We start from the raw sequence: 10,982 nt of genomic DNA on the forward strand, positions 1-10,982 counted from the left end.
CGAGGGATCCTGAGCTGAGGCCATCTGCGGCCAGGCAGACCAGGGGATCCAGTCACCATCGTTCCCTTCACCCGGGCACCCCCTTGAGTGCCAGGAAAGCAAACAGGCATGAACTGTCCTGCCTCACTCCTGGCTCAAGGCCTCAGTGCCCCAAGTCCACCACCAGCCACACCCCACCCCACCCGAGAGCCAGCGGCATCAGGGGCCAGCCCTCACTGCAGCCCCACCAGCTCCGTGATGGGCGGGGCCTGCACCAGGAGCTCCTCGTAGCGCCTGAGGAACAGCTGGAAGCGAGCCAGGTATGAGTCCTCATTGTACGGCAGCTGCTTCTCACGCAGGAAACGGGACACCACTGGCTTCACCTGATGGGAGTTGGGGGGGGAGGAAGAGCCTTAAGCAGGGCCTGCGCAGGCCACTCCATCCCAGGGGCCCTCCCGTCCCTGCCCCACCTGCCTCATCCCAGGATGCTGAGGGTGTGGGGACGGGGTGTGGACTGAGGGGCTGGGGACTCCTGCCTCCTCAGCCCTACTAGCAGACAAGGGAAGGGGCTTTCTCCCCTGCATCCTCCCTCAGGCCGCAACTGCACGGCACCCCCTTGGTTAAAAGGGGTAAAAAGCATAGCTCCCTTCTGCCGGACGCCTTTTTGGTGTCCGATATTTCAGATCTGGTCCTTTGTTTCACCCTCAAAGCCCGTCCAGGGTTAGTCCTGCTTCCTCCCACTTTACAGACAGGGAGGCGGAGGGAGGGCCAATTAAGTTCTCCAGAGTCGCATCGCCAGTAAGAAACCAGGTGTCTCTGATCTGAACTCCGGCCAGGCCGGGGGCCGGGGGACTCGGGGTGCGGGTGGACCCCGGAGGTCACGGCTGCCTGCCCTCACGGGCCCTGGCAGCCTACCTTCAGGCACATGTTGTCGGAGAGCTTGGGGAAGAGGTGGTGCTCCACGTGGCAGCTGATGAGGGAGTGGCCGAAGGCCCAGTCCAGCAGCGGCATCCGGGGAAGGTTGAGCACCCCCAGGCTCATCATGTGGATCCGAAGGGGCTTCTTGTCCAGGGAGAACATGGGCAGCCCGATGTGCTGTGACAGACGCAGGGTCACGTCCAAGGGCTGAGCTCCGGGCGTCCCAGGCCCAGGCGTCCTCGCTGGGCGCCCCGGCCCAGCTGGTTCTGCCCCCAGCATGCTACTCCCGCGGGGCCTGGTGAGGTGAGGGGCTGAGCTCCTGGCTCTGCTCTGACGCCACCCGAGTCTGTGCGCATCCGAGTCACCTCAGCTTCTCTCCTGACCTGGACCAGGAGCGGCTTGGCCCGGGCATCCCCTTGGGCCCCTAGCCCTCGAATGCCCGATGCTGCCCAAGCCTTGCTCTCCCGGCCCTGAGCCTCTCCTGATCCCGGGGAGACCCTCCCTGCTCCCTTCACCAGTCCAAACCCTGCTCATTCTTCAAGATGAAGCTTGGGAGCCTGGCGTGGTGGTGCACTCCTGTCACCCCAGTACTTGGGAGGCTGAGCTAGGAGGTTCACAAGTTTGAGACAATCCTCAGCAAATTAGTGTACCCTGTTTAAGATTTTTTTAATTTAAATTTTTTTTGGTACTGGGGTTTAAACTCAGGGCCATTCTACCTCTGAGCTATCCTGATTTTTTATTCCTTATTTTGAAACAGTCTCACTAACTTGCAGCTGGGCTCACTAAGTAGCTGAGGCTGTCCACAAACCTGTGATCCTCCTGTCTCAGCCTCCCAAGTATTGGGATTACAAGCATGTGTCACTATACCTGACTTTATTTTTATTTATTTTTTGTGGGGGTCTGGGGATGGAACCCAGGGGCATTCTACCTCTGAGCTACACCCCCTGCCCTATTTTTTTATTCTTTATTTTGAAATAGGGTCTCACTGAGTTGCAGAGGGCCTCACTAAGTAGATGAGGCTGGCCGCGAACCACGATCCTCTTGTCTCAGCCTCCCAAATGCTGGAATTACAAGTGTGTGCCACCATGCCTGGCTCTGACTTTATTTTTAATTTTGAAATAGTAAATTACTGAGGGCCTTACTAAGGTGCTAAGGCCAGCTTGTTGCTTGTTTTTGTGGTACTGGGGATAATAGAACCCAGGGGCATTCTACCTCCAAGCTACACCCCCAGCCCTATTTTTTATTCTTTATTTTGAAACAAGGTCTCACTGAGTTGCAGAGGGCCCAAGTAGCTGAAGCTGGCCGCAAACCGCAATCCTCCTGTCTCAGCTTCCCAAGTACTGGGATTACAAGCGTGCGCCACCATGCCCGGAGCTAAGGCTAGTTTAGAACCTATAATCCTTCTGTCTCAGCCTCCCAAGTATTGGGGATTACAGGCATATGCCACCATGATTAACTAAAATTAAAAAAAAAAAAAATTAAAGGCTGGGACTGCGGTGCAGGGAGGCACTCCTTTACCAGAACGGAGAGGCCCCGGGCCTCACACCAAGTCGCTGTTGGCTGGGACCCTCACATTGCTCCTGCTGGGCATCCACACGCAGACCGAGACCTGCCAGCCAGGGTTGAGGAGACACAAACTCCACACCTGAAATCAAGCTCTCTGATGGCCCGCGGAGGGGAATCCTCAGGTGGCCCCTCTCGGCCCAAGCCCTGGTGCCGCCTGGGGTCAGGCTCCCTGGGGAAGGCTCCCGTGGAAGCCTCACCTGGAAGATGTTGACGTGCAGGTAGGGGTGGGCCAGCAGGGAGCGGGTGAGGAGCATGCAGCCCAGGGCCGAGCCGGCGCTCTGGAAGCCCGACACGTTCAGGAGCAGCCAGTACTGAGAATAAAGGCCCAGGGCGATCAGGGCCAGCGTGCGCAGGGCCGCCCTCGGCTCCACCGTCCGCAGCCGGTCTACGGGGGGCGAGACATAGAGTGAGGGCCCGCAAGGTTGGGAGCCATCGACAGCTGGCTGCTGGCATCCAGGGTGCTAAGGTAGGGGCTGGGTGAGTGCGTTCAGTGAGTCCACGCGGCAGCTCCGAAATGTGTGTTTGTCTTTCTTTCTCTCTCTCTCTCTCTCTCTCTCTCTCTCTCTCTCTCTCTCTCTCTCTCTTTTTTGGTACTGGGGATGGAACCCAGGGCATTCTATCTTTGAGCTACACCCCGCCCTATTTTTTATTCTTTATTTGGAAATAGGGTCTCACTCAGTTGCAAAGGGTCTCACTGAGTTGCAAAGGGTCTCACTAAGTAGCTGAGGCTGGCTTCAAACCTGCGATTCTCCTGTCTCAGCCTCCCAGATGCTGGGATTACAAGTGTGCGCCGCCCTGCCCGGCTTGCTTGCTTGCTTGCTTGCTTGCTTTCAGTACTGGGGATTTGACTCGAGCATTCTACCTCTGAGCTATACCCCCAGGCCTTTTTATTTTTTGTTTTGAAACAAGGGTCTCCCTAGGTTGTTGAAAGCCTCTCTAGGGTGCTGAGGCTGGTCTAGAACCTGTGATCCTCCTGTCTCAGCTCCCCAAGTACCGGGATTACAGGTGTGGGCCGCCCTGCCTGGCCCATTGCTTTGATGAGGAGAGGGAGACATTACACATTGTGACCAAGGTCAGGGCCAGCCCCGCAGCCCTGCCGCTTTCCCGGTGGCTCTGCTCCCAACATCAACTAGAACATACAGTGTGATCCGAAGAGGCAGCCACAAAGGCGCTCTTCGCCGTGCCTGGTGGTGCATGCCTATAATCCTAGTATCTGGGAAGTGGAGACAGGAGGATCCCAGGTGCAAAGCCAGCTCAGCAACTTAGCAAGACCCTGTTTCAAAGTAAAAGAGACGGCCAAGGGCGTAGCTCGGAGGTAGGAAGCCCCTGAGTTCAATCTCCAGTACAAATAAATAAATAAATAGATAGATAGATAGATAGATAGATAGAAGCACTCTTCTATGTGTTCCTGTGTGTGTGTGTGTGTGTGTGTGTGTGTGTGTGTGTGTGTGTGTGTGTTTTGTTTTTATGGTACTGAAGATGGAACCCAGGGGCATTCTACCTCCGAGCAACACCCCCAGCCCTGTATTTTTATTCTTTATTTTGAAACAGGGTCTCGCTAAGTAGCTGAGGCTGTCCGCAAACCACAATCCTCCTGTCTCCGCCTCCCAAATGCTGGGATTACAGGCTTGCATCATCACACCCGGTTTCCTGTTTGTATTTTGAAGCACTGGGGATTAGACCCAGGAGCGCTCTACCTCTGAGACACATCCCCAGCCCTTTTCAACTGTTTGAGCCCCGGTCTCCCTACACTGCCCGGGCTGACCTCCAACTTGCAATCCTCCCGTCTCAGCCTCCCAAATATTGGGGCTACAGGCACACACCACCAGCCTGGCTTATCTATGGCCTCTTTATATGTTCACATGGTATTTTAGGAGCATATAAGGAACCTAAGAGATGTCAAGTTATCTGCCCACGTTCACCAGCTAGTAAGTAGCAGACCAGGCTTGGACAAGGTCTGCGGGTCAGTCTTAACCCAGGACTCGCACGTTCTTCTGTAAACAGCCATCGGGGCCAGGACGGGGAGCAGGAGGGGCAGGTCTTTGCAGGGCGCTTGGGCCCAGACTGTCCTGTACTCACCGAGAGCCACCAGCGGAGTTATGATGGGGACCAGGAAGGGTGCAAGGAGCATGTAGACGTAGCGGTTGAGGAAAGGCAGCTTCCACGTGCTCGAGTCCCCCAGCCCCACCACGTTGGTGTAACCGTGGTGCATCTTGACGTGGCCGTACGTAGCATACTCCGAGGTGAAACCCGTGCACACCTAGGGGAGGAGCCAGAGATGACCGCAGGCACAGTCAGACCCCGGGCGCCTCAGGAGCACCCCCTCCTAGAGCTCTCCTCCGTGCCCCGTAACCCAACCCCCAACCCCTGCACAATCTGCAGTCCGCCAATTCACAACAGAACAACAAGCACAGCAAACGGCCAGAAAGAGCCACCTTTCCTGGCTGCTGACTGGGTGTTCCCCTCCTGCAAAAAATATGGGAGCTAGAGTCTGCGGGGCACTAAGGTCAGGAGCAGGCCGGCGTTAACCTCACTCCTGCAGATTCCACAGGGAACTAACGCTGGAGGCACCTGCCTGAGGTCAGAGCAGCCGGGGCGCTGGGATTCCAACCCGGACTGAGCTCTGATGCCTGCCACCCTGACCCTGGCCCATAAGACCAGCACCCTCCTCTAGGACTGCAGCCCCCCACCCATGCTGCCTGGCCACCCCCTCCCCCACAGGGACTGGACCCTGTCTAGAGGGCAGCCAGAGCCACCTCCTGGGGTCGGAAGATAGAGGTGCCACCCACTCAGGAGTGCTACCCACTTCTGCACCTAGCCACGGTCACAGCAGAAGGTGGGGCCCAGCCTCCCCTCCCCAGCCTTGAGGGGCACAGGCCTCCGGAATGTGCCTCTCCACCAACCAGCTTTTCCCTGGACCTTGTCCCCAAGAGAATTGCAGGGTCACGGCCAACGAATACTGACTGAAGACCTGCCAAGGGCTCCAGCCTGTGACAGGAGCTGAGACAGAGAGGCGGAGGCGATGCCGCTGGCCCAGGCTCCTGGGCACAGGGCTGGGTAAGGCGAGCAGAGTCCAGCCCCAAGCTGCCTGGGCCCTCAGGTCCCTGTGCGCGGGGCTCCTGGCAGAGCCCTCCAGCAGGGAGCTTTCGTGAGCTCCTCAGGGTGGCGTCCTGGGTCCCTGCCCTTGCTCAAGACATCGGACAGCTCCTGAGTAGGCATTCAGATGCCTGAGAACTTGATGGACGTGGAGCGGCCAGGGCCTCTCCTCCAGCCGCCCTGCCTTCCTGGTCACCCAGCTGCAGGGCGAGTTGGAGAGGCCGAAGCCGTCCCTGGGCCACCAGGCCCCAACAGTGATGGAGGCCCCAACAATGATGGAGGGCACCGTCCCCGCTCACCCGCAGTGCCACCCAGACCCTGCACACAGCACAGCTTTTAACACAGACTGAGCCAATCCTGCCTGTGACACCGTCACGTGATAACAGTGGCACCCCAGCCTCTGCCTGTGCCACACCCAGGGCTCCCGGCAAGGAAAGTGTCTTGAAATTGACCTTGAGGATCAGGAGCCTGTAGATTCCTGGCTAGTTGGGCATGGTGACCTATGCCTATAATCCCACTACTTTGGAGGCTGAGATGAAAGGTACACAGGTTCAAGGCCAGCCTCATCAATTTAGTGAGACCCTTAGTAACTTAGCAAGACACTGTTTCAAAATAAGAAATTGAAGCCAGGCATGGTGGCGCACACTTGTAATCCCAGTATTTGGGAGGCTGAGACTGGAGGATCATGGTTCACGGATAGCCTCAGCTACTTAGTGAGGCCCTCTGAACTTAGTGAGACCCTGTCTCAAAGAATAAAAAATAGGGCAGGGAGTGTAACTCAAGGATCAAATGCCCCTGGTTCCATCCCCAGACCCACAAAAAATAAATAAGAAATTGATAAAATTGATATAGGGCTTGGTATGTATCTTAGAGGTAGAATGTTTCTGGATTCAATCTCCAGTACCAAAAATAATAATAATAATAACAATTAAGAAATATGTACTGGAGCTAGGCTTGGTGGCCTGTAATCCCAGTACTTGAGAGGCTGAGACAGGAGGATCACGGGTTCAGGGTCAGCCTACACAATTGAGTGAGGCCCTCCATAACTTAGTAAGACCCTGTTTTGAAATTAAAAAATAGGCCTGGGGGTGTAGCTCAGAGACAAAGCACCCCTGGGTTCAATCCCTAGCACCACACACACATACACATACACAAAGAAATGTGTGCTGTTGGGAAGAGGTACAGCAGGGGAAAAAGGTAGCTGAGAAATGTTTTCTCCACTCAACTGATACAGTGTAAGATATGTGCGAGCCGGGCGTGGTGGTGCACACCTGTAATCCCAGTACTTGGGAGGCCGAGACAGGACGATCGCAAGTTCAAGGACAGCCTCAGCAAGTAGTAAGACTCATCAACTAGCAAGACCCTGTTTCAAAAATAAAAATTGCCGGGCGTGGTGGCGCACACTTGTAATCCCAGTGCTTGGGAGGCTGACACAGGAGGATCACACAGGTTCAAAACCAGCCTCAGTTACTTAGTGAGGCTCTCAGCAACTTAGTGAGACCCTGTTTCCAAATAAAATATAAAATAGGTCTGGGAGTACAGCCTGGAGGTAGAAAGCCTCTGGGTTCCACCCCCAGTACCACAGAAAGAAAGAAAGAAAGAAAGGAAGAAAGAAAGAAAGAAAGAAAGAAAGAAAGAAAGAAAGAAAGCAAGCTAGTTTGGAGGTAGAATGCCCCTGGGTTCAATCTCCAGTAACACACACACACATACACAAAAGAAAAAAAAAAGATGTGTGTATGTATATAGTTATACAAAGCTATACAAAGTTATGTGATTTTATAAAAAGCGGAGGGTTCATGGTCATGGTAAACAGTCCCGGCTAGGAAAGCAGTGTTTCTGATACAGGCTTCATTGTTCATAAAGGGTGGCCAGTGGGGGCCCCTCTGAAAGGGAAGAAAGGACAAGTTTAGCAGAAAAGCTGGAGAGGCCTAGAGACCTGTCAGGAGGGGACGACCTCCCGGCCAGAGCCCTCGGCCTCCCTGGGTGGCCCACAGGTGAGAAGGGAGGAGTAGGAGTGGAGGAAAGGAGGGCAGGGGCAGGGGAGAAGAGGGTCCTTCCTGGAGCAGCAGATTGGAGCTGGGATGCCCTGCTACCAGGTCCGCAGCCCTTCACAGGGCACATTATTTTGACACAGTACTGGGGATGGAACCCAAGGGCTTTCTACCTCCAAGCTGCACCCCCAGCCCTATTTTTTATTTTTTTATTTTCAACAGGGTCTCACTATATTGTGGATGGCCTTACTAAGTAGCTGAAGCTGGCTGCAAACCCGCAATCCTCCTGTCTCAGCCTCCCAAGTACTAGGATTATAAGCATGCGCCACCAAACCCAGCTTTGCAAGTCACATTTTCTGTTTGTTTGTTTGTTTGTTTGTTTGTTTGTTTTGTGGGTCTAGGGATGGAATCCAGGGACATTCGACCTCTAAACTACATCCCCAGCCCTATTTTTTATTCTTTATTTTGAAACAGGGTCTCACTAAGTTATGGAGGGCCTTACTACGTAGCTGAGGCTGTCCAAGAACCGCGATCCTCTGGTCTCAGCCTCCCAAATGCTGGGATTACAAGCGTGTGCCAACACGCCTGGCTGCAAGTCACATTTTAAACCCAAATTGCAAAACCTGGAGGCCATGAACCAAGACAGGCACAGGCGGAACCTGCCAGCCACAGGTGTCCTGGCAGGAGGAAGCCTTTCTGCGGGTCATACTTGGCCTGGTACTGCAGAGTGAGTGGGCATCCCCAAGCCAGGGGTGGTGGCACATGCCTGTAATCCCCGCACTTGAGACAGGAGGATAGCTTGCTTGTGGCCAGCCTCAGCAACTTAGTGTGGCCCTCCGCAACTTAGTGAGACCAGTTCAAAATAAAAAAATAAAATAAGTCTGGAGGTGTAGCTCAGTAGTAGAATGCCCCTGGGTTAAATCCCCAGTATCAGAGAAATTTTTAAAAAGGGGGCATCCCCAGGAAAGAGAAAGGTACTCAGGCCAAGTTCACTGCCACGGGCAATCACTGAGTCACACACCATGCAGTTCTTTACCTACCAGGTGCAAACTCTGCCTCCAGGGTTTGGAGACGTTCAAATTCCACCCCCCACACACACACACCTGCATGCCTGCACAGGGTAATGAGGCTGCCCGCAGAGCATGCCCCCTGCCCCCGCTCACCTCCACAAAGAAAAGCAACCAAATCTTGTTCCAGAGCTTGGACTCGGTGAGGGCTCCGTGCGTGGCCAGGTGGCTGCCCTTGACACTGAGTGTGTAGTGGCTCACACCCAGGATGGCAATGCCCACGCCAAAGACCAGGACGTTCTCAGAACGCAGGCACAGGAACCCTGCGGGGAGGAGGGGCAAGGGAACAGGGTCTTTCTCCAGCTCCTGGAGATCTAGGTCCAAACACCTCAACCCAGAATCCTAGGCCAAGGGCTGCCCAGCCCCTGGGCTGCCACAGACAGAGCTTCTGTGGCCCTGGGGGATGCTTTCTCTACAGGATTTGGGGGAGGGGAACCCCCACGGGCTTGCCATGGAGACCCCAAGGGTCCTGAATCTGCGGAGTTTCCCTCATGAGACCCAGATAGAGCAGAGGCATGGCAGGGGATCCTGAGCCCCAGACCTGGAGAGGTCCAGGAAACCCCAAAGCCTCTCACTCCTCTGGTCCTGCCCCTGGTGTCCCCATGGGACGCCCGTCTTCCTCTCAACTTGTCCCTTCAGCACCTTCAAACAATCCAGGCTTTCTCCCAACTTCAGCGTTCAGCTCCTTTTGGGGACAAGTGGCCGGACGCCCCACAGCAGACTTTGGGGTTTGAGATGTGACCCTCGGTTTCCGAGTCCCCGCCTAAGTCCGTCTAGCCCTGACCGCGGCAGCGGCATCACCCCCTGCGGCCCGGCCCGGCCCTCGTCCCTCTGTCACCTCGTCCCTGTCCCCGTGTCCCCGTGTCCCTCACCGGCCGGCAGGACGAAGAAGCTGAGCGCGAGGATGGCGCAGTCCACACCCCGGCGCTCCCACCAGGAGCTCGTCCTCACCACGTCCTGCACCAGCCCCGCCAGCTCGCCCAGCAGCGACTCAGCCCCGCCGGCCCCCGGCCCCAAGGGCTCCATGGTGCGCGTCCCGGACTCCGCGGAGGACTGCAGGATCCCGGTGCGTGTGGCGGCGGGGGAAGCCCGAGGTCAGAGAGCGGGGCGCACAGCTGCAGGGACACAGACAGCCCCAGCGCCCTCTGCCTCTCCCGGCTGCACCAGAACCGCCCTGGGAGGAGCCCGGGGGATGCGGGGAGGAGCCCGGGGGATGCGGGGAGGAGGCGGCTGGGGGAGAGGGGACCGGGTGGGGGAGGCAGAGACCCCAGTGGACACCCCCGAAGGCCTGCCCTGCCCTGACCACCAACCTCAACTCCCTCGCCTTCTCTCTGTGCCCGGCTCAGGGCTGTTCAATGTTCGCACACCCAGGCCCTGAGTATTTCTTTGAATCACGGTTCAAGCCCTCCCACCTGCCAGTCACTGCGGTCCTTCCAAGGTGTCTCTGCCAACAGAGCCTGGGCCAGCCGCTGCAGGGCTTTCCTTGAGTTTCCACTTTGGATCAAGCCTCCCAAATCCTGGGGGTACAAGTGTCCCCCGCCACGCCCACTTCTATTTATTAATTATTATTATTATTATTTATTTTTTTATTTTTTTGGTGGTACTGAGGTTCCTGGAAGCCCTTCTACCTCCGGGCTACACACCGAGACCTATTTTTACATTTTTATTTGGAAACAGGGTCTCTTAAGCCAGCGCTGCTGGCTTCGAACCTGCACAATCCTCCTGTCTCCGCCTCCCAAGCGTAGGGATTATAAGCGTGCGCCACCACGCCCAGCTCAGTTCTAATTTTTTTTTATCTTTTTTCTTTTCCTTTCTGACAATACTGGGAATTCATCCCAGAGGCATTCTACCTCTGAGCTACACCCCGAGCCCTATTTTATATTCTTCATTTTGAAACTGGGGTCTCACTAAGTTGCAGAGGGCCTCGCTAAGAAGCTGAGGCTGGCTGTGAACTCCCGATCCTCCTGTCTCAGCCTCAAGTACTGGGATTACAAGTGTGTGCCACCATGCCCAGCTTCTTCATTTTGAAATAGGGTCTCACTAAGTTGCAGAGGGCCTCAATTAAGTAGCCGAGATGTTGGGGAACTTGCAATCCTCTTGTCTCAGCCTCTCAAGTACTGGGATTATATGTGTGCACCACCATAAATGGCCAGATGCATGAATATCTGTGTGTGTGTGTGTGTGTGTGTGTGTGTGTGTGTGTGTTACTGAGGGTGGAACCCAGAGGCTTTTCTACCTCCAGGCTTTACTCCCAGACCTATTTTATACTTTATTTGGAAACAGGGTCTCACTAAGTTGCTGAGAGCCTCACTAAGTAGCTGAGGCTGGCTTCGAACCTGCGCGATCCTCCTGTCTCAGCCTCCCA

General features: G+C 55.4%; 1 protein-coding gene across 1 annotated transcript; it reads right to left on the bottom strand.

Annotated features, from left to right (window-relative positions):
- Positions 1–212: 212 nt before the first annotated feature.
- On the bottom strand, positions 213–9,643 carry FADS6 (fatty acid desaturase 6; the record flags this gene model as incomplete). Its single annotated transcript, XM_080713647.1, has 6 exons — positions 213–362; positions 895–1,074; positions 2,661–2,848; positions 4,543–4,723; positions 8,714–8,880; positions 9,490–9,643. The coding sequence occupies 6 exons, from the start codon at positions 9,641–9,643 to the stop codon at positions 213–215; spliced, it is 1,020 nt and encodes a 339-aa protein (XP_080569773.1).
- Positions 9,644–10,982: the final 1,339 nt, after the last annotated feature.

This window comes from Muscardinus avellanarius, assembly GCF_963383645.1.
Source record: "Muscardinus avellanarius genome assembly, chromosome: 16".
Classification (NCBI taxonomy): domain Eukaryota; kingdom Metazoa; phylum Chordata; class Mammalia; order Rodentia; family Gliridae; genus Muscardinus; species Muscardinus avellanarius.